Source organism: Mytilus californianus, unplaced genomic scaffold, assembly GCF_021869535.1.
Source record: "Mytilus californianus isolate M0D057914Y unplaced genomic scaffold, xbMytCali1.0.p SCAF_8, whole genome shotgun sequence".
In the NCBI taxonomy this organism is placed as follows: Eukaryota; Metazoa; Mollusca; class Bivalvia; order Mytilida; family Mytilidae; genus Mytilus; species Mytilus californianus.
In genome coordinates this window covers 545,404-571,849 of record NW_026262734.1, presented here as the reverse complement: position 1 = coordinate 571,849, position 26,446 = coordinate 545,404, and the positions used below count along the sequence as shown (strand labels likewise).

The following is a 26,446-nucleotide window of genomic DNA, read 5'->3' as shown; positions in this document are numbered from 1 at the left end:
ATATCTAATAGACTGGGGATTCTTTCTTCAAAAACACTAGTTATTCCTTTGTTGCCAGTAAATTGTTATCTGACCATCAATATCCAGTCGACAGAGGAAACTCTTTCTTCAAAAACACTAGTAAAAGTAAAAATAACAAAAATACCGAACTCCAAAGAAAATTCAAAACGAAAGTCGCTTATCAAATTGCAAAATCAAAAACTCAAACACAAATCTTTTGTTGGTTTTCAATATCATTATTCAGCTGGAAAACATGCAAATAACCAACATACATTTTAACATTTATATAGTCTCCTGACTTTGTAAAGTGTTAAGACTTCAATAAATGTATACTTTATGTTTTATTATATATATGATTTCCCATGTTATAAGTGTATATAAATTTCTTGGCTGCCAGAAGTTCCACGCTATTTCCATTAACTAAAGTCACCTAGCTGTCCAACCTCCATCCATAGTTAAACAAGAACCAGTGATTTGTGATGCTGCTTCAGAACAGATAAATTCTACAAACTTTGCAACCTATTTAATGCAAAACATTGTCATTAGTATACAGTGGTTGTAACATGATCACATGTATGCCATGGCATCATTTTATGTATCAATTCTACAATCTTTGCAATCTATAGAATGTAAAACACTGTCATTAGTTGGAATTGGTTGTAATATGGCCAAGGATATTAATCTTTTATTTGGCATATAAATGCTACAATCTAAGCCACCCATAAGATAAACATTATCATTGGTTGATACAATGTATCCAATGGCATCATTGTATATATTAGTTCTACAATCTTTGCCCTCTAGAATGTTGAAACTCTGATAACATATGACTTATCATTTGACATGGCATGGATTCTACTTATCCAACATTGTCACTGACACGGCGTACCATACAATGACTCCGGCGCTAATGAAATGATTTGAATCATATAAAATTATTTACCAAAAAACATATAAATAACTGCTATTAATTGCAGTTTAACTAAGGAATTTTTGCATCTTGCATACCATAAATCATACTAACTATGCAACCTAAATATACATATGTTTATAAACGTGCCAACATAGGCATCATGTGATCGACCTTTTAAATTTTGTACTGATGGGCTAATCATTTGAAACAAAAAATATCTCCGAGTAAAACATCTCGTAAGAGATAAATATTTCAGTGAAACATCATGAAACAAAGACTTGCTAAACAAGGAATTGCTGAGAGGAATTGTAATTGTATAGGCCTCTAACAGAAAGGACACAAAGTAATTTATAACGATATTTTCGCTGTCTTTATAATACAAAAGAAAATTTTATTTCGATCGCCAACATTAGGATTCGTATTAAACGAACCAAAATAGAATTCCTAGAAAACGTTTCAGAAGACTTTGATATTGTCGCAGTAACCGAATCGCATTTGGATTTCTCTGTAGAAAGTAAATATATTGAATGACAGCTTTTTCCTGTATCATAACTACTGAATGCCACTTTTACAAAGTTATTTACGCTATATTTTTTTTCTGATGAGTGCAACTTTGTCAAAGTTAGTTACGCTATATCTTTATCTGATGAGTGCCACTTTGACAAAGTCATTTACGTGTAACCTTGATCTGATGAGTGCCACTTTGACAAAGTTATTTACGCTATATCTTTATCTGATGATTGCCACTTTGACAAAGCTAGTTACGCTATATCTTTATCTGATGAAAGCCACTTTGACAAAGTAATTTAAGTTGTATCTTTATCTGATGAGGGCCACTTTGACAAAGTATTTACGCTATATCTTTATCTGATGAGTGCCACTTTGACAGATTTATTTACGCTATATCTTTATCTGACGAAAGCCACTTTGACAAAGTAATTTACGCTGTATATTTACCTGATGAGTGCCAATAGGTTGTAATGTAGGATGATTTACATGTAAGATCCGTCTCTGCAAAACAATAATGTCAGTAGAGAAACAAAAATAAACAATCAAACAACTAAAACAAGTTGTCACCTTTTAACAAAAATACCATCTTTAATATTGTATGTGAAATTAGCGACCGGTGTTCATCGCAGCTTGTTATATATTTCATCAACCTGTCGAGGCTTGTTCGATGCTTAACTGTTCAATCGCAGCTTTTGATATTCAGTCAAAAGTAGTAAAACATTGCATGTTTAATAGGATTCAAAAATTGATAACCATAATCTAAAAAATGTTTGAAGGTCCCTACTATATATTAGCTACCTAAACTGCACAAAAAACCTTTATATTTCATTTCAACTCGGCATTTTGTAAGTGTTCTACGACTAACCTTTCGGTGTTGATTACAAGTTCCATTACTTCTAGTAAAGAACTTGTAAATAATTTTGATAATAAATGAAAAAAATATGAAATAAAGTGTCATAAACTCTTTGAATATTTTGGATACATTACGTGCCCTTTATTGTCCGTTCAATTCGGTTGATAGTTATTACCTTTCGATTCTGAACACTACAATGTCACACAATCTTATGAAACGTAAGTTGTCTTATTAAGTTGATTTGTCCTTTTCTGATTGCTTATTCATTTGCTGTAATTTATATAAAGCCTTCTTTTGTAATGAAAAAGTGAAATATGTCAGATAAACTAACTGGAACTGTGATGAGATGATTAAAGCTGTCAATTTTCTTCTTGACACCATTTATGCACGTTTCGGCAATTAAGTTAATCGAAAGGTTGTAAGCATTCCTATGGAAACCAATTAAAATCGAAGACTTGTTCCTGTAGTGTCACAGTTTATGGGTAAACTCAGTTAAGATCTTCTATATTATATAATTTTTGAAATACTGAGGAGTTTCTACCCCAGCAATAGAAAGAAGTAAAATAACAAAAAAACCGAACTCAAAGGAAATTCAAAACGTAAAGTCCTTTATCAAATGGCAAAATCAAAGGCTGAAACACATCAAACAAATGAAAAACAATTGTTATATTCTTAACTTAGTTCAGGCATTTCCTTATGTAGAAAATGGTGGATTTAACCTGGTTGTATAGCTAGGTAAATCTCTCACTTGTATGACAGTCGCATAGAATTCCATTATATTGACAACAATGTGTGAGCAAAACAAACAGACATAATAGGTAAAAATGTCAAAAATTGTGGTGCAGCAGTCAACATTATGTTATAATCTTAATCACTATAAAAACAAACAACTACGTCAAAAAAGAAAACAAAATGGCATATAGATATTCTATAGACAAAGCACATAGCAAAAATGTAAGACAGGAATACGAAAAATTACCATAGAACAATAGCTCAATGGCGGGATGTATAAAAACCGAGCAAAGCCAAAAGAATATTATCAAAAATGGATTAAACAGTAAAGGTTAAAAATATACAAAGACAAATAAAAAGAACACTATAACATGTTATTACATGGCGTTGTCAGTTTGTTTTCGACTTATGAGTTTGAATGTCCCTCTGGTATCTTTCGCCTCTCTTTTATTACAATGATAAACAACGTCAGTACCTAGAGTCTATAGTTCAAGACCATCATGTATCATTTTGAAGTTGATACGGAATATTTACCAACAAGGTCTTGGTATCTTCCGATGAACTATTTTAGAAATGGGACGAGACGTTCTTTGACATAACCATGATTCGTCAACATTTTTGCTCAGGCACTGGTGACGTTTAATAAAGTCTGAGTAGCAGCTGCAAGCTCTTGAATACCGAATGAGTTGTGAAATGTATATCAAATATTCAGGTGAAGTTGGTACATTGCTGCTAAGGTGGAGGAAATTTATAATTTCAAAATTAATCGTTTGTCATAGATACTGGTACTGAGATGACCGCTGATGTCAAATTCGAGGTATAAGTCTAAAAATGTGGCGGAGGAAGCCGCGTCTGTTGTTTCTTTAATTTCTAGTTCTGGAGGATATGTTAATGGATCCCAATCAGAAAACTTTGGAAAGTTAATGGAAAGAGCATCAATATATTTGAATGTGAAATTAAACGATCTGGCTTCTTTGGTATTCCTGTTTTTGACAAGTGTCCGAAGGAACTCCAACTCATATGAAAACAAGAAGAGGTCGGAGAAGAGGAAGGAGAGGCACACAGATCGTTCCAATAGGAATGCCGACATTTTGTTGAAAAAGTCTACCTCCAAATTCAAAAAATATGCTGTCAATAAGAAACTTCAGCATACTGATAACTTATTCCTCTATGTAGCATGTTTTACCTTCTTGTTCACTATTAACAAAATGTGCCGTATGGTATCCCAAAGCAATACCTCAATAGCGTATGCTACACATTTTATATTGAAAAGCATTATGGATTATTTCTATTAGACGATTTTTCAAATTCACATGGGGAATGGTGGTTTAAAGGGCTGAAAAATCAAAGATTATGATGGAACGAATTTCAGAGAAAGATCGAGATTTGAAATTATCCAGAAGTTCTTTAGAGTTATGTAGAATCCACATATGGTTTATACCATTTCGCGAGTAAACAGCTTCACAGTATTTCTGAAGATCTTCTTTCACTGCGGACAGAATTTTTGTCAATCTAATGGACAATGCCTTTGTCGAACATGCAGATGAGCTGACAATGTACTGTTGTTAGTGCGGAATTTTGTGAAGCTTAGGTTTTCAATACAAACAAGGTAATTCCTCAGATTTGCTGTTAAATGTAATGTTCATTGAAGCCATGAAGGACTTATGATTCGCCAAAATCTCATCCTTTTCAAATGATATGTCTTTGTATGTAGGATTACCTGTGTGCTCATTCGTTCCTAATTCTTTTACAAGACACTCGTAGTAGTACGATTTACATACAAACACAATATTATTTGAAGCTTTGTTCGTTTACCTTAGCTGTATTTGGCAAAAACGTTCGGAATTTTGGGTCCTTTATGCTCTTTAACTTCGTACTTTATTTGGTCTTTTAAACTTTTTTTATTCGAGCGTCACTGTAGCCGAAACGCATGTCTGGCGTCTTGGAGTGCTTTTATCACGATATTGACCTTACCTGCAGCAACACTATTCTCAATCTATCTGTCAATACTAATATTCCTTTGAAGTCCCTGTATCACGGTAATGACCTCACCTGCAGCAACACCATTCTCAATATATCTGTCAATACTAATATTCCTTTGGAGTGCCTCTATCACGGTAATGACCTCACCTGCCACAACACCATTCTCAATCTATCTGTCAATACTAATATTCCTTTTGAGTGCCTCTATCACGGTAATGACCTCACCTGCCACAACACCAATCTCAATCTTTCTGTCAATACTAATATCCCTTGGAGTGCTTCTATCATGGTAATGACATCATCCGCAGCTATATCATTCTCAATCTAATGGTCAATACTACTATCCATTCGAGAGCCTTTTTCACTATAATGACCTCGCCTGCTGCGATATTATTCTAAATCTATATGTCAATACAACTACCCCTTTGGTAACCTTTATCATGATAATGACCTCACCTGCTGCTATATCAATCTTAACCTCTATTACGATAATGACCTCACCTGCTGCTATAGCATTTTCAATATATCTGTCAATATGTCTTACTCTTGGAGTGCCTCTATCACGATAATGACCCCACCTGCAGCTATATCATTCTCGATGTAACTGTCAATTTTACTATTCCTTGAAATGACTCTATCCCTATAATGACTTCACCTGCAGCTACAACATTCTCAATCTAACTGTCATTACTACTTTGCCTTTGACAGCCTCTATCACGATAATGACCTCACCTGCAGCTATATCATTCTAAATGTAACTGTCAATTCTACTTTGCCTTGGAGTGCTCTATCACGGTATTAAAAAGTAAAATAACAAAAATACCGAACTCCAAGGAAAATTCAAATCGAAAAGTTCTTTATCAAATGGCAAAATCAAAAGCTCAAACACATCAAACAAATGGAAAACAAATGTCATATTCCTGACTTGGTACAAGCATTTCCTTATGTGGAAAATGGTGGATTAAACCTGTTTTATAGGTAGCTTAACCTCTCACTTATATGACAGTCGCATAAAATTCCATGACCTCACCTACAGCTACATCATTCTCCATCTATCGGTCAATACTTCTATTCCTTAGAGTGCCTCTATCACGGTAATGACTTCACCTGCAGCTACATCATTCTCCATCTATCGGTCAATACTTCTATTCCTTAGAGTGCCTCTATCACGGTAATGACTTCACCTGCAGCTACATCATTCTCCATCTATCGGTCAATACTTCTATCCCTTAGAGTGCCTCTATCACGGTAATGACCTCACCTGCAGCTATATCATTCTCCATCTATCGGTCAATACTTCTATCCCTTAGAGTGCCTCTATCACGGTAATGACCTCACCTGCAGCTACATCATTCTCCATCTATCGGTCAATACTTCTATCCCTTAGAGTGCCTCTATCATGGTAATGACTTCACCTGTAGCTACATCATTCTCCATCTATCGGTCAATACTTCTATTCCTTAGAGTGCCTCTATCATGGTAATGACTTCACCTGCAGCTACATCATTCTCCATCTATCGGTCAATACTTCTTTTCCTTAGAGTGCCTTTATCATGGTAATGACTTCACCTGCAGCTACATCATTCTCCATCTATCGGTCAATACTTCTATCCCTTTGAGAGCCTCTATCATGGTAATGACCTCACCTTCAGCTATATCATTCTCCATCTATCGGTCAATACTTATATCCCTTAGAGAGCCTCTATCACGGTAATGACTTCACCTGTAGCTACATCATTCTCCATGTATCTGCAAATACTACTTTGCCTTGGAGAGACTCTATCATGATATTACCTTTCTTATATCTAATTTTTATGAAAATTCACACATGGAAAAATGTATATTTATACATTTAGTAATGTTCTGATTCTGTGGATTATGTTTTGATAATCCAAAACTTTTTATGAAAGCTGATCATAAGGTAACTCTTGCTCTTCTGACCATTGTTAACTAAGTACATTTTCCTCATACAACACTATAAAACATCATGATTCCTTCTTATTTCACACATGTATTATTACAAATGACATACCGAGGCCTCATCGTAGCTGCATCCATCAGTTTGTGACCGAGATTCTACTTGTTTCTGATAAACTGAAATGATAAAAGAAGTTTGAATGCACTCCTGTCTTTAAAACCCCTTATATAGAAATCAGATGATGTGGTATGAGTGCCAATGAGACAACTCTCCATCCAAGTCACAATGTGTAAAAAGTAAACAATTATAGGTCAAAGTTCGGCCTTCAACACGGAGCCTTGGCTCACACCGACCAGCAAGCTATAAAGGGCCCCAAAATTACTAGTGTAAAACATTTCAAACAGGAAACACAACGGTCTAATCTTTATGAAAAACGAGAAACAAGAAACATTCAAGAACCACATCAACAAACGACTACCACTGAAACAGGTTCCTGACATAGGACAGCTGCAAACAAATGCAGCGGGTTTAAACGTTTTAACAGGCGACAACCTTCACCCTAACCTGAAATAGTAGTGTAACATTACAACATAGAAAGACGCACTATAAAATATCAATTGAAATGGCTTAACTTAATCGAAAAGACATATTAACAAAAACAAGTAAAGATACACTAAACGAATAAATTTGATCTATGACACAATGTCAAAAAGACAACAGTTTTCTATAACCTTGGGCAAAATAGCGTTAAATAAAATAACGTATACAGGTAAATTTAAATATAATTATTTTGTTGTTAGGAGTACGGAGATATATTTTACAAAATAAATAAATTTAATGTTCATAGTACGAGAATAGCAGTGAAGATTTATCGTCATACTAAATACTTAGGTGGTACATATTAAAAATAGTGAGACGAGACATAACACGAAATAAGTAAACATTGAATAACAAAAATGCATTAGTACCCTAACATCCCTCGGATTTAGTGTTTTAACGCCATGGACGTTCAAAGAAGACACGACTTGTGCAATGCCAAAAGTAAAGTATCGACAGGCAGTAGGATAGTTTGGATTTAACCTGATAATAAATATGTATAATGTTATACATTTTTATAGATAAAGCAATTTCTATATAGAAAATGAACGTGGATGTGTATTTATACATGACTGACTCTTGTGGTTTCAGAAAGCAGTGAACATGAAGGACGTCACAGAGACTGAAGTGTTTAAGACAAATCAATAATAAAAAAGGAATGAGGTGTTCTAAATTTTGAAAAGTGCTGATTGGATCGCCTATCTGCAATCGTAGGTGGGTTTAGACACATACATATCGTATCGGTCAACCAGTTCGTGTTGATGGCCATAAAAAGTATTTTACTGTAAACTAAGGATCGCAGAAATAGAAAAAGTGAGCACTACAAGCTCATTAGGAATAGGGTTTACACTAATCCTTGCATTCGACACATTCTGATTTTCAATGATAATTTATGTCAAATACTGACACGGACATTTGAGATGATACGCAATGTAAAATATTGGTAATATTTTATGAACAGGGTTATTTTGGATGATACGCTATGTAACACATGGTAATAGTTTATGAACAGGGACATTTTAAATGGTACGCAATTTAATAGACTGGTCAAATTTAATGAAGAGGTAAGTTACAAATGAAACGCTGTGTCAAGACTGGTCATATTTCAGGATCAGAGACATTTTAAATGATACGCTATGACAAGACTGGTCAAACTCTATGAGCAGGTACATTTTCAATGATTTGCTTTGACAAGACTGGTCAAATTTCATGAGCAGTCACTTTTCAAATGATACGTGAATTGAAAGACTCATTTATATTCATGAACATGGATATTTAAAATGATACGCTTTGTCAACAGAAACACGACCGGTCATATTTAATGAAGAGACATTCGCCCCTCTTTTAAGTGATACTCTATATCACGACTGGTCATGTTTCATGAACAGGGACATCTAAAATGATATGTTGTGTCAAAGATTTATTTATATTTCATTAACAGGTACATCTAAAAGGAAACGCTAGGTCACGAATGGTCATATGTAATGAACAAAGACATTTTACAAGACACAATAAACCAACCCTGGTTATATTTTATGAACAGGGCCCATTTTACATATCATGTTATGTTACAGACTGATGAAAGTAATGCACAGATACAATTAAACTTACTTGGCGTATCTACAAACCCAGGACAAATGGCATTACACGTTACGCCAGTTCCTGCTGTTTCCAAGGCAACCACCTTAAATATGCACAAATTTATGCATAAAATTCATGTTGAAATTACAAACAAGTAATTGAAAATTGAACTGATATTTGGTAGGAACAAGTTTAAAAGCTTTCAATAAATTTGCAAGCTTGATTTCTTTTACTAGCAAACCCCGTATAGTATGTATAAGTTGAACAAGAGTGCGCACGCTGAAATTTCTCGCCTGTTTTACTTATGATTGAATTTATGTCGAAAGTCTGTAATATGAAGGTTTTACTACATGTATCACATAAACTTAACATCATCAATGATCAATGAGAATGTGGTCAGATGGAACATAACAGACAGACATGTACACAACAATCATTCCATACACCAAATATAGTGGTTCTATCGCTTATAGTACATGAGAAACAAATCAAACCACAAAATCTTCATATTGACAAATAAACCATGAAAATGAGATTAAGGTGATATGAACCCTGCCAGACAGACATTTACACTTTACAATCATTCCTTACTACAAATCCAGTTGACCTATTGTTTATAGTAACTGGTAAAAGAAATACATTTGTATTATTGTGAATGTATAAACAATGTTTCATATAAAGGATACTAATAGTATTGTGCAGGTACACACACTGTTTTATATAAGTGAATTATTATTATTGTGAAGGTATAAACAATGTTTTATATACAGCGTATTTATACATGTGTATTATTGTGAAGGTATAAACAATGTTTTGTATAAAGTGTATTTATACATTTGTACTATTGTGAAGGTAAAAACAATGTTTTATATAAAGCGTATTTTTACATTTGTATTATTGTGAAGGTATCAACAATGTTTTGTATAAAGTGTATTTATACATTTCTATTATTGTGAAGGTATAAACAATGTTTTATATAACATGTATTCATACTTTTGTGCAGGTATAAATAATGTGTTATATAAAGTATATTTATACATTTGTATTACTGTGAAAGTATAAGCAATGTCTTATATAAATTGTATCAAGAGGTTTTTACAGTGTTGTTTCCTTTTTTTTATCCTTGTCTTTATATTTTACTTAATTTTTGTACTTTATCGAAAAAGTGTATACTATAAACTGTATGTACATGTACTTCTTCTTTAAGTTTCTAGGAATCCTTCAATTATTGAAGATTATTCGCTGGGCGTAGACTATAAAATTTTATAATTTACATTGTAGCAAGAAACAAAATCAAAAAATCAAAATAATGTATGTACATTTGAAAAATTTCATTTAGATAAAACTATATACATTTGATAACAAAATAGTTAGGGATAGAAAATGGGGATGAGAGCAGATTCTGAGATCATACTCTTGAATCCCTCTACTGTACTTTGTATTTGTTGTGGCAGATGATTCCAATTTATAACTGTTCGTGGATAAAATGAATATTTATAACTGTCTTTAGATGTTTGTATTTGCCTAAATGAGTGTGGATTGCTATGTCTAGTTCTATTGTCTAGTGGGATCAAAAGGTTATATGTAGGGACTGCAACAATTTCGTGTATAATTTTGTAGAAGAAGACAAGTCTGTATCGTAAACGCCTAATTTCAAGTGGGTACCAATTTAAGTCTGACATCATTTCAGTAACTCAGCTGGTGTTATGGAAGCGGTTGCATGAGAAGCGTGCTGCTCTTCTCTGAACTTTTTTCAATTTGTGAAATTTGCTGTTTTTGATGTGGATCCCAAATAGTTGAGCAGTACTCTAATTTTGGTCGGACAAGAGCTTTAAATGCATGTGCTTTAACTTTAGGTGAGGCTATTTTTAGGTTTCTACTAATAAATCCAAGAGACTGATTTGCTTTTGATGTCATGTTAACGATATGTTTGTCCCATTTTAAATTTGATTGAAGAGTTAGGCCTAAATATTTTGTAGAGTCAAATTTTTCTAGAGAGTGATTGTGTAATGTATAAGTGAAGTCTAAAGGTTTGCGTTTTTGAGTTACACTGAGAATGTTGCACTTATCAGGGTGAAAATGCATGAGCCAGTCCTGCTCCCATCTGCCGGCCGCTTCCAAGTCAGACTGTAATTTATATGTGTCATCTGGTTTTTTAATTTCCCTGTAAATAATACTGTCATCTGCGAACAATCTTAATGTACTATGTTCAATATATTCTGCCAAATCATTTATACATATTAAGAATAAAATTGGACCAAGCACTGTGCCTTGAGGTACCCCAGATGTTACAGAAATTTTATTTGATGTTTCACCTTCAAGGACTACTGTTTGTGTTCTGTTTGTTGAAAAATCTTGAATCCAATGTAATGCATTGCAATTTATACCGTAGAAATCAATTTTATACATGAGATGGTGGTGTGAAACTTTATCAAATGCTTTTGCAAAATCCATTATTATGATGTCTGTTTGAATGTTTTTGTTATTTGAATTTGCAAGATCTTGAATAAATGATATTAGCTGAGTTTCACAGGAGCGAGATGATCGGAAACCATGTTGTAAGTCATATAGTATTTTTTTTTTCCAGATGTTTCATTATATTACTAGCTACAACATGTTCTAATAGTTTGCAGCAGATGCAAATCAATGATATGGGGCGATAGTTTATAGGGTCGTGTTTGTCGCCTTTTTCGAATGCTGGACATACACTTGCGTGACGCCAGTCATCTGGGATCTTTCCAGATATCAGTGATGTTTGGAATATGATTGACAAGATGGGAGTGATAGATGTCTTACACTCTTTTAAAATTTTTCCATGGATGAGATCAGGCCCAGCTGCTTTGTTGATATTGATGTTATTTAGAAGTTTTTCTATGCCCTGTTTTTGTATTTTAATATCAGGCATCTGTGGATGTTTACTGACGCCCTTATCTGGTATTGGATCATCTGTTACAGATGTGAATGCTTTTTTGAACTGTTCATTTAAAATATTAGCTTTTGCTTTTGAATCAGATGTAAGTGAGCCCTCTTTTCGAAGTGGTGGTATGTTACAGCTTTCAGACTTTTGTGTTTTTATATAACTGAACAGATTTTTGGGGAAGCTCTTAGATATAGTAGAAGGGTTGTCATCAACTGGTATACCACATATCATATTTTCAAAATAATTCCAATAAGATGTTCTTTGTTGTTTTTGTATTTCATGTTTTAATTTTTTGAGTTGGTCTTGTTTCCCTTTGCCTTTCAATTTGTACTTTTGATATTTTTTCTTGTACTTTTTCATTTGTCTTTTAAGACTGTCTGTTATCCAAGGTAGATTTTTGCTGTTTCTCATCATTTTCTGTGGTATGTTCTCAGAGATAGTGTTTTGTAATGAGTTTTTAAATATTAACCAAAGTGTATTTGTATCTTCACTATCCTTTTTATGCATGATCTTTTGATATGTTTGATCTATATCCTCTTTTATTTTTTGCCAGTTTGCATTTTTATATTTATAGATTTTACGTGGCTTGGTTTGGCATCTTTTTAATGATAATAATACTTCCAACTACAAAAACATTTTTATTGGCGTCTTTGTCAGATCATTCGCATGTTAGTTTGAATTTTGTAGTCAGTTGTGTTGTATGTCTGTGCTTACATAATTTTGGCTGCTGGGTCCCAATAATTGTCACATTACTCTTCTATCTCTGTTTTGGTTGCTCATCGAAATTTGTCAATAAAACAGATCTATAAACAAATATCATACAAATGGGTGATTTAGCTAGCTATAAAACAAGGTTTAATTCACCATTTCCCTAAAAGAAAAAGCCGTACCAAGTCAGGAATATGACAGTTGTTTTCTATTTGTTCCATTGGTTGATAAAGTCTAACGTTTGATTTTGTCAGTTTTTATTGACTTCCCCCTTTTTTAATTTACATTGGAGTTTTTTTAATACGTTTGTATCATTGTAAAGGTATAATCAATATTTCATATTAAGAGATAGCAATGTTTACCTTTGTCAATCCGTGCAAACCATGTTTTGCAGATACATAGGCAGCCTTATATGGACTGGCTACTAATCCATGCACAGAAGAAATGTTAACTATTCTACCCCATCCTGAAAATTGTTTTGAAATTTTTATTATGATCATGATATTGTTTGGTTTTTGGCATAAACTATTACGCACAAGTTGATAATAATTCAATTATTTCTAAGAGGATATAGGTTGATATCGAATAGTTTACAGTGATTTTATCACAAACCGATTTTGTAAATAATTGAAATCAAATTAATCTCACTATCGTATAATTCTGACTTGTTACAGTAAGACTAGTCTTGCCTCTTTACCCAATCTGATTGCAATGTAAGTCCTGGGATGTATACAATGTAAGCAGAGCGCGGACACAGGATCTTTATTTTATTCAGATTGCTATGAACCCAAGGTCGAGCAAAACTGACCGTAAATATTCCAGCATTAATTACCACGGATGAAAATGCGCATGGAATGGAACATATTCCAACAGACATTACTATGGATGGAAATGGTCATAAAACAGTAATACAAAAGTAGTGATTAATATGGACGGAAATGTACATAGAACAGTACATATTAAATCAGTTATTACTATGGACGGAAATGTACATAGACCAATAATATAAAAGCAGTAATTCATATGGACGGAAATGTAAATAGAACAATTCATATTAAAGCAGTTATTACTATGGACGGAAATGTACATAAAACAGTTCATATTAAAGCAGTTATTACTATGGACGGAAATGTACATAGAACAGTTCATATTAAAGCAGTAACTATTATGGACGGAAATGTACATAGAACAGTTCATATTCAAGCAGTAATTACTATGGACGGAAATGTACATAGAACAATAATGTAATGGCAATAACTATTATGGACGGAAATGTACATAGAACAGTTCATATTAAAGCAGTAACTATTATGAACGGAAATGTACATAGAACAGTTCATATTAAAGCAGTAACTATTATGGACGGAAATGTACATAGAACAGTTCATACTAAAGCAGTGATTATTATGGACGGAAATGCACATAGAACAGAAATGTAAAAGCAGTAATTACTATGGACGGAAATGTACATAGACCAGTAATATAAAAGCAGTAATTCATATGGACGGAAATGTAAATAGAACAATTCATATTAAAACAGTTATTACTATGGACGGAAATGTACATAAAACAGTTCATATTAAAGCGGTTATTACTATGGACGGAAATGTACATAGAACAGTTCATATTAAAGCAGTAACTATTATGGACGGAAATGTACATAGAACAGTTCATACTAAAGCAGTGATTTCCATGGACGGAAATGCACATATAACTGTACATATTCAAGCAGTAATTACTATGGACTGACATGCACATAGAACAGAAATGTAAAAGCAGTAATTACTATGGACGGAAATGCATTTAAAACTGTACATATTAAAGTAGTATTTACTATGGACGGAAATGTACATAGATCTATTCCTACGGTAATCAATGTTGAAATGAAACGCATCCATAAGAAGAAGTTGAACATTAAATTTGTTCAATTCTGTCGGTCATTTGTTAGACATTTCAACTGAGGTAAAATTATTTCTGACACTTTGAATCTGTTAAGATTTAGTTATTGAATTTTGATAGTGACAAGTACCTGTTGCTTACAGCTGTCTAGCAATATACTGCAAAAATAAAAGCAACTTTAAGTCTTAATTGTTTCAAGCTACATAAAAGCTAATGGATATTGATCCCCGAAATATCGGACGCAATAATTGAATAATAAGTGAATATTTACAAGCGTAAAGACTACCAACATAATTTGCTAACCTTTGTGTTTCATTTCTGATAAAAAATTCTGAACCAGTAGAAAAGGAGACGTCAGCATTATACCAATCATGTGTTCCCACTTGGCCATCGGAAATGTTTCGACTGGACTCACATGCTGGATACCTAAAGGACTCAATATAGATTATGGATTATATCAGTATGTGTGTGTATGGAAAAGTTTTCAACTGGACTCGACGTTGAATATATGTTTGTGTGTGTGTATGTGCATATGTGAAAAGATCAAATCGCCAATTATGATCTCTAACTCATCATCATCATCATCATCATCATCATCATCATCATCATCATCATCATTAGTATTATAGCAAAGTAAAATCTCCTGATTGTACGGCTAGTTTTAGTTTACAAAATGTTTTTATTTTATTCTTACAGTCTAAACTAAACAACTGAAGACATTTTTATTATAGAAATATTGTGAACGTTTCGATGTCGCCTTACCGTATATTGTTTTTATATAAATATTGTGAACGTATCGATGTCGCCTTACCGTATATTGTTGTTAATGAATCGATGTCAACTTCCTTTATATTGTTTTTGGGTGTTATTGTTTGGTTATTACCTGTGAATTTTAATTTTCTTTTTGATGTACGGTAAATACTTGCAACATTAACCAATTCGTCAATTTATGTCAGAAATAACGCAAATTACCTGTCATATTGACCAATAAGTCAGTTTTGGTCAGATAGTTAGTTATTTAAAGAAAATAGTGAAGATAACAAGGGAACAAAATCATAAGTCAAAGAAACAGACAAAATCATGACCAAACAGAGAAACGACGAAAAAAGAACAAAATATTTCACAGGAAACAAAATATTGAGCATCATAAACCCGTCAGAAACCGGGATTGTATAAGTGCACCGGAAGGTTATGCAGTTCTTGCTCCACATATGGAGTTTGTCATACTGATCGCTGTATCTAACATTCAGTGTTAAGTCCAATTTGACAATGATACAATCGATGAATATAGGACGGGATCTTAGCTACGTTACATGGAACATATAAGTGTTCATCTCTGACACAGATATTCAATAACGGTCCGTAAATTAACGAAGAGTTGAATTCAACTTTACCACATGCAATATTTGATGCAATAGAGTCCTTGTAAGCAGTAATCGCTCTATAAAAAGTATTGCTAGCCTGTAATATCTACCAACGTTCCAGCTCATGTTTGGCAGGTACGCTTAACACTGTCATACAAGTGAGAGGTTATGCTAGCTATAAAACAAGGTTTAATCCACCATTTTCTAAATAAGGAAATGCCTGTACCAAGTCAGGAATATGATAGTTGTTTACCATTCGTTGGATGTGTTTGGGCGTTTGATTTTGCCATTTGATAAGGGACTTTCCGTTTTGAATTTTCCTTGGAGTTCGGTATTTTTGTTTACACTTTACACTACCTGTCGTATTGACCAAAATGTCAATTACTTTCAGAGATGTACAGTGATTATACCTGTGATATTGATCGATATATCAATTCATTTCAAACAGGTACGATACATAACCTGTAATGGTGACGTAGGTAGTTATTATTGTTTTTGGTCAATGTGTTCATTTAGTCAGAATTCGTTTCCCCTTTTTGAATTTACCTTGGAGTTCTGTATTTTTGTCGGTACTTTTTGGGTAATTGACCAATATTTCAACTCATGTCGGAGTGTTACGCATATGCTACGTTATCTGTGATATTGACCAATATGTCAATTCATTACGACCATATACGGAACAACCTTAAACATGTTAAATTGACCAATATTTTAATTTCTTAAGGACAATTACCTTAGCTGTATTTGGCAAACTTTTAGGAATTTTTGGTCCTCAATGATCTTCAACTTCGTACTTTATTTGGTCTTTTTAACTTTTTTTTATTGGAGCGTCACTGATGAGTCTTTTGTAAACGAAACGCGCGTCTGGCGCAAATACAAAATTTCAATCCTGGTATCTATGATGAGTTTATTTACAACCACTGAGTCGATGCCACTGCTGCTGGAATTTTTATTCCCCGAGGGTATCACCGGCCAATTAGTCAGCACTTTTGTGTTGACATGAATAATCATTGATATGGTCATAATTATAAATTAACTATTTACAAAACTTTGAATAGATTACCTTAGCTGTATTTGACAAAACTTTTAGGAATTTTTGGTCTTCAATGCTTTTCAACTTTGTACTTTATTTGGTCTTTTTAACTTTTTTTTATTCAATCGTTACTGATGAGACTTTTGTAGACGAAACGCGCGTCTGGCGCAAATACAAAATTTCAATCCTGGTATCTATGATGATTTTATTTACGGGTAAAAAACTGGTATTGACTGGATCTGCTTCTTGCATTTAATTATAAGCTAAGACCATGGTAGGTGGGTCGACAGCAACATATTTTCAAATTTCAGGACATATATCAAATTTATATTTACTGATATATATTTTTGTCATAAGCTGATCAATGTGATACTCTATTGATTTATTTCGTTTTTTTTTAATTTGTTATTTATATCTTACTATTTTTAACTTTTAAAACATTTTATTAAGAACCTCCTTTTGTCTTATAAAAAGAATAAAAGATTGTTTAAATTATTCTATTTTAACTAAGTTAGAACTGCAAATGATGTAAATTGCACATAAGTATAAATATGGGTTTTGACATTTACAGTTCTCATTTGTTGAATCGCACATACATGTAAATTTTAGCATCCCTTCATACTATGTCAATATCCTTGTAAATACTTGTTAAGTATTAAACCTCTATCCCAAGTAGGAGTGCACCGATATAAAACGGAGGATCATACTTGTACAGAACAGAAGTGATCAATAAGTAAATTTCTGTCGGATAGGTACGCTATATTACCTGCGTTGTTGACTAAAATATCGACCCCTGTCGGATATATACGGTATATATTGTCACATAATGTCAAATTGCCTTGAACAGTTGCCAAATCATCCTCGAAAAAGTTTACTTGAATGTTATGTCTGAAACCAAGAGAAGAGTTCAGTTAAAATCATTGCATAACTAATAGACTTTTTAACGGGCATGAAGTTCCTATATTATTATTTTCATTACGTGCAGAGCAAGCAAAAAAATGTCTTCACTATGTTCATTTAGATTTGTTTGTTTCGGTGCGGAAGACATGAAGACACCCGATAAGTGTAGTTTTTTGTCCTAGTGTGTAAGACCTGAAGACACCCGATAAGTTTTTATCAATAGTGTTAATCTATGTAATACACGCAGTACGTAGGGAAAACACTTATCATCAAAGTGCCAGGTTGTCACGAGAAATGATTGTTTGAATTGGTTGATAAAATAGTTTGCATAAAAATTCAGTTATTTATGACCCGTAATAAGACGTGACAAACAAAGCTAATGGACCAGAGTGAAAGATTTATCTAGATTACTAGTTTGTACATGTTTACTTCTCATGTATTAAGTTTGTGGACATTATACTAGCTTTAGTCAGCGGTAGACACGACCAGTGTAGTTTCTTAGCTTTTCTAACATTTGATGTTAACCATTATCAAATAAACTCAAAGGAAATAGCATAATCTTGAAGAATTAGATAACGACAATTATAATACACAAACAAGCATAATGCAGTACGGGACACAAACACTTGAAGATCCAGAGAAAGACATCGACGCATACAGACATGAGCAAATTTCAAACGCTGAACGGGACACCAACACCTAAGGATCAAGAGAATAATGATGACACATACAATGTAAACACTTTTTTAAAGAATATAAAACACTGAACGGGACATCAATGCTTGAAGACTCGGAAAATGATTAAAACTAAAAGGATTATTTAACTATGAAAGGGACTTCTACATTTGAATATCAAAAAAATGATTAAAAAGCATACAAGCTTTAGACAGTTTCAAACACAGAACGTTACACCTGAAGATCTAGGAAATGAGTAAGACACTTACAAACTTGATTTAGGTAATAAAAAACGTTAAACGGAACACCAAAACCTGAAAACATAGAGATTGGCTAAAAAACAAGCACCGATCGGGACTGCAACACCGAAGATCCAGAAAATGACTAAGAAACATAAAAACCTGGGGGATATCTTGAACGTCAAACATAAATTAACCCACACCTGAAGACCCGCAAAATGACTACGAAAAATATAAACCTGGGGGAATATCTTGATCGTCGAACTAGACACATATTAATTGACATTAATACCCACCTGAAGATCAAAGAATGTGTTAGACACACACATGCCTTAAGCTATATCAACCAGCACCTGAAGATCCAGGGAATGAGTTAAACGCACATAAGTCTTACGGTAAAAGGGAATGAGTTAAACGCACACAAGTCTAAAGTAATATTAATCAATCCCTTAAGATCCAGGAAATGTGTTTGACGTACACAAGTCTAAAAGAGAGGCGAAAGATACCAAAGGGACATTCAAGCTTATAAGCAGAAAATAAACAACGCAATAGTTTAAAAGATAAAGACCAACATACAAATAACATTTCACAAAACACAATATAGATAACAAAAGACTGAGCAATACGAACACCACCAAAAACGAACAAGTTAAACGCACACAACACCTGAATATCCAAGGAATGATTAAGACGCACACAAGCTTACGGTCATATCAACCAACACCGAAAGACCTAGGGAATGAGTTACAGACACACAAGTCTAAAGTAATATAAACCAACACCTGAAATTCCAGGGAATGAGTTAAACGCACACAAGCCTAATGGAATATCAATCAACGCCTGAAGATCCAGGAAATAAGTTAGACACACACAAGTCTAAAGTAATATTAAATAACCCCTGAAGATCAAGGGAATGATTTAGACGCACACAAACCTTAAGCTATATCAACCAGCACCTGAAGATCCAGGGAATGAGTTAAACGCATACAAGTCTTACGGTAAAAGGGAATGAGTTAAACGCACACAATTAATAAGTCTAAAGTAATATTAATCAATCCCTTAAGATCCAGGAAATGCGTTTGACGTACACAAGTCTAAAAGAGAGGCGAAAGATACCAAAGGGACATTCAAACTTATAAGCAGAAAATAAACAACGCAATAGTTTAAAAGAAAAAGACCAACATACAAATAACATTTCACAAAACACAATATAGATAACAAAAGACTGAGCAATACGAACACCACCAAAAACTAACAAGTTAAACGCACACAACACCTGAATATCCAAGGAATGATTAAGACGCACACAAGCTTAAGGTCATATCAACCAACACCGAAAGACCTAGGGAATGAGTTACAGACACACAAGTCTAAAGTAATATAAACCAACACCTGAAATTCCAGGGAATGAGTTAAACGCACACAAGCCTAATGGAATATCAATCAACGCCTGAAGATCCAGGAAATGAGTTAGACACACACAAGTCTAAAGTAATATTAAATAACCCCTGAAGATCAAGGGAATGATTTAGTAGCACACAAACCTAAAGCAATATCAACCAGCACCTGTAGATCCAGGGAATGATGTAGACACGCACAAGTCTAAAGTCAAATCATTTAACAACTGTAAGGACAAAATTTAAATAACAAATGGGAACGCATGGTAAATTAAAAACACCAAATAAGAATCGCTCTAATGTCTCACTATTTATACACGTGCTACATGATTCAATATGGTTTATTAATGTCATGTTCGGCACCAAAACCCAAATGAAATATTGTTCGTCAATTTTACGTTATGAATTCGGTATAATGTAAAACAAACGTGAACAGAGGACTAAATTTTGTGAATGTGTATGCGTTGGTTCAATAATGTCCTTAAAATCATAATAGTTACATATTTTAATTAAATGTTATTACTTATTACGTTTCAATGTGACCATTTTAATGTAATAACTGTTACCTCTTTCTGATCCCGACTTGACCAAAAAATTTGACTCCTGGATTAAAAATAAATAAATTCCTCCATGCACCTTATCGCCACCATCATCATAAAAATCCAATAGTTTTTACCCGATTTGTTTCAATATCACAAAATAGAGTTGACATACAACAATATATACTTATAGTTGATGTGTTTCCCTCGGTTCTAGTTTGTAACCCTGTTTTCTCTCAATCGATTTAAGACTTTCGAACAGCGTTATACTAATGTTGCCTTTATTTGACATACAAAATATCTTGTCTGCAGCCATTTTTTTTCAATAGGATTCGAAATCTTATTTAAACTAGTGTCAACTGTAGAAAACTTATTTCAAACGGGATTGTACATCCTCATTTGTACGGCAATATTGTTTACCGTGCCCGGAAATTTAGAAACGATCCTGGTAAACTTATCGATCCTTTAAATAAACTTATTCTAAAAGGTTACCAATTCAACACTGTAATTAAATCATTAAATTTTGTTTTTATTGGTACTAATATTGATTTTGTTATCAGTCAGTTAAAAGCAAACTAAATATTATTGTTATATACATATACACATTCATGGATCTACAATCTGTCGATACCTGTATCTTGGCATTGCACAAGTTCATGTTTTTCTCTGACTGTTTATGACGTCTTTACACTAAATCCATTGGTTGTTGGATGTGTACGGATTGATAATTAGGTCTTAGATGCATGATTTTTTTTATTAGTTGTTAGTGGCTTTGAACTAGCTGTCAGTAACTGCGAGTACTCTCAGATCTGTACTTAGTGTCTTTTTGTTGTTTGTATGTATAAGTACCCAGCCACGTCCACTTGTATTTGTAGTATTTGTATTTTTATCCATCTGATGAGGTAAGCCTCTTTCAACTGGTTTTTATAGTTCGTTCTTATGCTGTATTGTTACATCACTGTCCCAGGTTAGGGGAGGGTTGGGATCCCGCTTACATGTTTAACCCCGCCACATTCTGTATGTATGTGCCTGTCCCAAGTCGGGAGCCTGTAATTCAGTGGTTGTCGTTTGTTTATGTGTTACATATTTGTTTTTCGTTCATTTTTTGTTCATAAATTAGGCCGTTAGTTTTCTCGTTTGAATTGTTTTACATTGTCAATTCGGGGCCTTTTATAGCTGACTGTGCGGTATGGGCTTTGTTCATTGTTGAAGGCCGTACGGTGACCTATAGCTGTTAATTTCTGTGTCATTTGGTCTCTTGTGGAGAGTTGTCTAATTGGCAATCATACCACATCTTCTTTTTTATATCAACCAATTGATTGTACGTAATCCTTATGATGCATATTGCAGTTGTATCATACAAGTTTCATGATAGTGGTCGATGAACAAACTAATTCTGAAAATTTAACCTGATCACCGGAGCATGAAATTGAGGTCAGGCTCATATATGTATTAAAACGACATAACTCATCGCAACCAATGCTTATATTATATAGGGTTGGTTAACTAAGTAAAACGATTGAGGAAATTACCATACTCTGATCTGTACCTAAATACTGGAGCGAGGCGGTTACTGAGGAACAAACCTCACCTGGACTGTACCTAAAGACTTAAGCGTGATGGTGTAACGTGGTGATAACTTTAGAAAATAACACATCCTGAACTGTACCTCAAGACTGGAACGTGATGATAACAGAGGAAAAACCTCACCCTGAACTGTACCTATAGACTGGAGCGTGGTAGGAACTGAGGAATATGCCTCACTCTGAACTGTACCTACAACCTGGAGCGTGATAGTAACTGGGGAAAACACCTCACTCTGAACTGTCTCTTAAATTGGGATATGATAGTAACTGAGAACAATAATTCACACTAAACTGTACCTAAATACTAAAACATGTGATGGTTACTGAGGACAATACACCATGTTGAACTGTACCTTAAAATATAACGTGACGGTAACTGATGAATATATTTTACTCGGAACTGTACCTTAATAATGGAGCAAAAACGTAATGCAAAACTAAACCTTAAGAACGTGACGATACCTGGGACAAATACCTCACCCTGGACTGTATCTTTAACTGGAACGTACGGTAACAGAGGAATATACCTCACCCGAAATGTACTTAAAGACTAGAGCGTGACGCTAACTGAGGAAAAAACCTCACCCTGAGCTGTATCTATAGACAGAAACATGATAGTTACTTGGAACAATACCTCATGCACCCTGACCTATACCTAAAGATTGGAATGTGACAGTAACTGAGGAAAATGCTTCCCCCATAACTGTACATTAAGACTGGAACGTGATGGTAACTGAGGAATATACCTCACCCTGAACGGTACCTTAAGACTGGACAGTGTGACAGTTACTGAGGAAAATAACTCACCCTAAAAGGTACCTTAAGACTGAAGCGGGTGACAGTAACTGAGGAAATTACCTCACCCTGAACTGTACCTAAAGACTGAAGCATGAGATAACTGAGAAAAATACCTTATCCTGAACTGAACCTTTAGACTGGAACGTGACGGTAATTGAAGAAAATACCTCACCCTGAACTGTACCATAAGACTGGATTGTGACGGTAACTGAGGAATATACTCATCATGCATTCTACTTAAATACTGAAGCATGACGCTAGCTGAGGAAATACCTCATCCTAAACTGTTCCTTAAGAATGAAGCGTGACGGTAAGAGAGGAAAATACTTCAACTTGAACTGTATCTGAAGACTGAAACGTTTGAAGGTCACTGAGGAAAATACCTCACCCGGAATTGTACATTAAGACTGGAACGTGAAGGTAATCGAGGAAAATACCTCGCCCTGAATTGTACCTGAAGACTGGATCGAAATAGTATCTGAGAAAAATACCTCACCCGGAACTGAACATAAAGAATAAAGCCTGAAGTACGACAAAAGACGTATGTTAGAGGTCATAGACCTCCATTAACGCAGAACTCTGGATAATTGAGCAAAACAATGAAGTCAATGTCAATTGACTATTTTGGCACCCTAGGTATATGTTGGAATAAAACGTTGAGATGTTTTGCAAATTTTGCACGCCGCATTTGACGCATGTGGAAAAAGAATACTTGTACGTATGTCTCAACAACCTCGATTTTCTTTACAAAAGAAACAGCCATTGTCGTAACGTAAATGATCAAACATTGGTTGGTCTTTTTAAAGTACACTAAGGCTTTTCATTCCTTGTTTGACTAGCTCAATTACCTTTTCAAATTAGTTTGAACATCCTCAATGTGTTTTGTTTCGCCAAATCCATTCAAAATTACATTACACCTTAGATCTGCTAGATGTTTCACAATGCTTAAACCAATACCACTCGTGGAACCGGTTACTAAGGCAACTTTCCCTACCAGTTCTAACAAAATGTAAAACATTAAACCGATTATTAAGGCAACTTTCCTTGCCAAATTTACCTAATGTATAACATAAAACAGGTTACTAAGGCAACTTTGCCTGTCAAATCTACCAAATATATAACATAATACAGGTTACTAAGGCAATTTGCCCTGTCAAATCTACTAAATATATTACTGAAAACAGGTTACTAAGGCAACTTTGCCTGTCAAATCTACCAAATATATAACATAATACAGGTTACTAAGGCAATTTGCCCTGTCAAATCTACTAAATATATTACAGAAAACAGGTTACTAAGGCAACTTTTCCTATCAAATCTACCAAATATATAACATAAAACCGATTATTAAGGCAACTTTCCTTGCCAAATCTATCCAATATGTAACAAAAAAACCATTACTTTTCAAACATGTTTAACCGTTATTTTCTACATGTGCCTGTTTCAATTAAGGTTTTAACTTCCTCAGGCAAAGTTGACCTTAGATAAATTTGGCTATTTTTAAGGTCCTTTTTGGTAATACATTCTTGGCTTTCAAATATTCGGCTTTGAGCGTTCCTGGTGAAGGTAAATCCAGAAAAGAGCATAAAATTTATAACGTGTTGTTTTCATTTTGTTCCAAATAAGGCACCTGTAATTGAGTGGTTGTCGTTTTATGTTGTTTCTCATACATGTATTTGTTTTGCCGTTTATTGTTTTGCATTGTTTGTTCTTGTATTATGATGTTACACCACTGTCCCAGGTTAGGAGATGGTTGGCGCCTTCAAACATGTTTAACCCCGCCACATTCTTTATGTGCCTTTCCCAAGTCAGAAGCCTGTAGTTCAGTGGTTGTCTTTTATTCATGTCAGACATATTTGTTTTCAATAAATTGTTTTGTTATGAAGTAGGCCTTTGTAGTTTTCTCATGTCAATTGAATTGTTTCACATTTTTCATGTCGGTGCCTATTATAGCCGACTGTATGGTTTTTCTCATTTTTGAAGGCCATATTTTTGCCTATAATTGCTTACATCCACCTCATTTGAACTTTGGTGGATAGTTGTCTCATTGGCAATCATTACACATCTCCTTATTTTTATAGTATAGTAAATTTCCTTGCTAGATCTAACAAAATATATAGCATGCAACTGGTTAATATAAGAAATTTACCTCCCAGATCTTAAACAGAAATTATAATACGATCAACCGAGGAAAAAGAGAGGCGAAAGATACCAAAAGGGACATCCAAACTCATAAGTAGAAAATAAACTGACAACGCCATGGCAAAACAAAAAACAAAAATCAAACAGCAGTATAACATGTATAATATTGACTGGAGGTTTAAATATTAATCAAAAGCCGTATGCAACTGCGATGCCAATATAATACTTTCATGGGACTACCAATTAAAACATTTAACTGTCTGCGCACAATGTAGATTAATACGTGTTTCTTTCGTGGTGTGTAGATAAAGATGAAACGACTAATATGTGTAAACAAATATGACCTCATACATTTTATAACATCCGGGTCTTCAAATTCCGAATTTTACTGTGAGTTAATTAAGGCATCCGTTATCTCAGACATGATTTATAATTATGTTTGAGACTTGTACATAGATAAACTTTACATCTAAAAATATAACATTTATTTTTACAAGGCTTGGAATCAGGAAGAATGAGAGGCTTTGTCGAGCATTTCTATCTTGTTTCGAGACGAGATCAATTACAAATAAAAAACGCTTATACGGCTATTTGGGATGAAATTAAAATCATCCGTTTTGAATTTATAGTGGACGATGTACATATTCTGCTGACCTGGTTATTCTGGCGAAAACTTATCTTTATGTTAAACATAATCTTACCTTTCAAATGACAGACCATATTTGTTTATTGATCATTTCTCTCTATGTAGGATAAACACAGACGATGTGTAATTTACATACATGTATCACCTGTCCTAAGTCAGGAATCTGATTACAGTAGTTGTCGACTGTTTATGTAGTTCATGCGTGTTTCTCGTTTCTCGTTTTTATATAAATTAGACCGTTGGTTTTTCCGTTTGAATGGTTTTACACTAGTAATTTTTTGGGGCCCTTTATAGCTTGCTGTTCGGTGTGAGCCAGTGCTCCGTGTTGAAGGCCGTACCTTGACCTATAATGGTTTACTTTTATAAATTGTAACTTGGATGGAGAGTTGCCTCATTGGCACTCATACCACATCTTCCTATATCTATCACCAGAGATGGCAGGTTTTGGAAATTAAACCATACAAAATTCATGATTTCTTCTTCGACAGTGATATGACATAATTTAATAAATAA

At 34.0% G+C, this 26,446-nt stretch overlaps 1 protein-coding gene across 1 annotated transcript; it reads right to left on the bottom strand.

The window, feature by feature from the left end:
• Nucleotides 1-224: 224 nt before the first annotated feature.
• LOC127711160 (D-beta-hydroxybutyrate dehydrogenase-like) lies at nucleotides 225-26,347 on the bottom strand. The gene is made up of 9 exons (XM_052217108.1): nucleotides 25,989-26,347; nucleotides 23,994-24,144; nucleotides 17,778-17,899; nucleotides 14,918-15,040; nucleotides 13,078-13,181; nucleotides 9,118-9,190; nucleotides 7,024-7,085; nucleotides 1,871-1,924; nucleotides 225-519 (listed from the first exon to the last, which is right to left on the bottom strand). Exons 1-9 carry the CDS (start codon nucleotides 26,005-26,007, stop codon nucleotides 427-429), a joined length of 801 nt encoding a protein of 266 aa, XP_052073068.1. The 5' UTR covers nucleotides 26,008-26,347; the 3' UTR covers nucleotides 225-426.
• Nucleotides 26,348-26,446: the final 99 nt, after the last annotated feature.

Bases quoted from the DNA above. Each gene is read 5' to 3' on its own strand.
- LOC127711160 (XM_052217108.1), bottom strand. The intron at 15,041-17,777 runs GTAATATAGCGT...TGAGTCCTTTAG, and splicing joins TATTTTAGTCAACAACGCAG to GTATCCAGCATGTGAGTCCA. The intron at 9,191-13,077 runs GTAAACATTGCT...TGCATATTTAAG, and splicing joins GTTTGCACGGATTGACAAAG to GTGGTTGCCTTGGAAACAGC.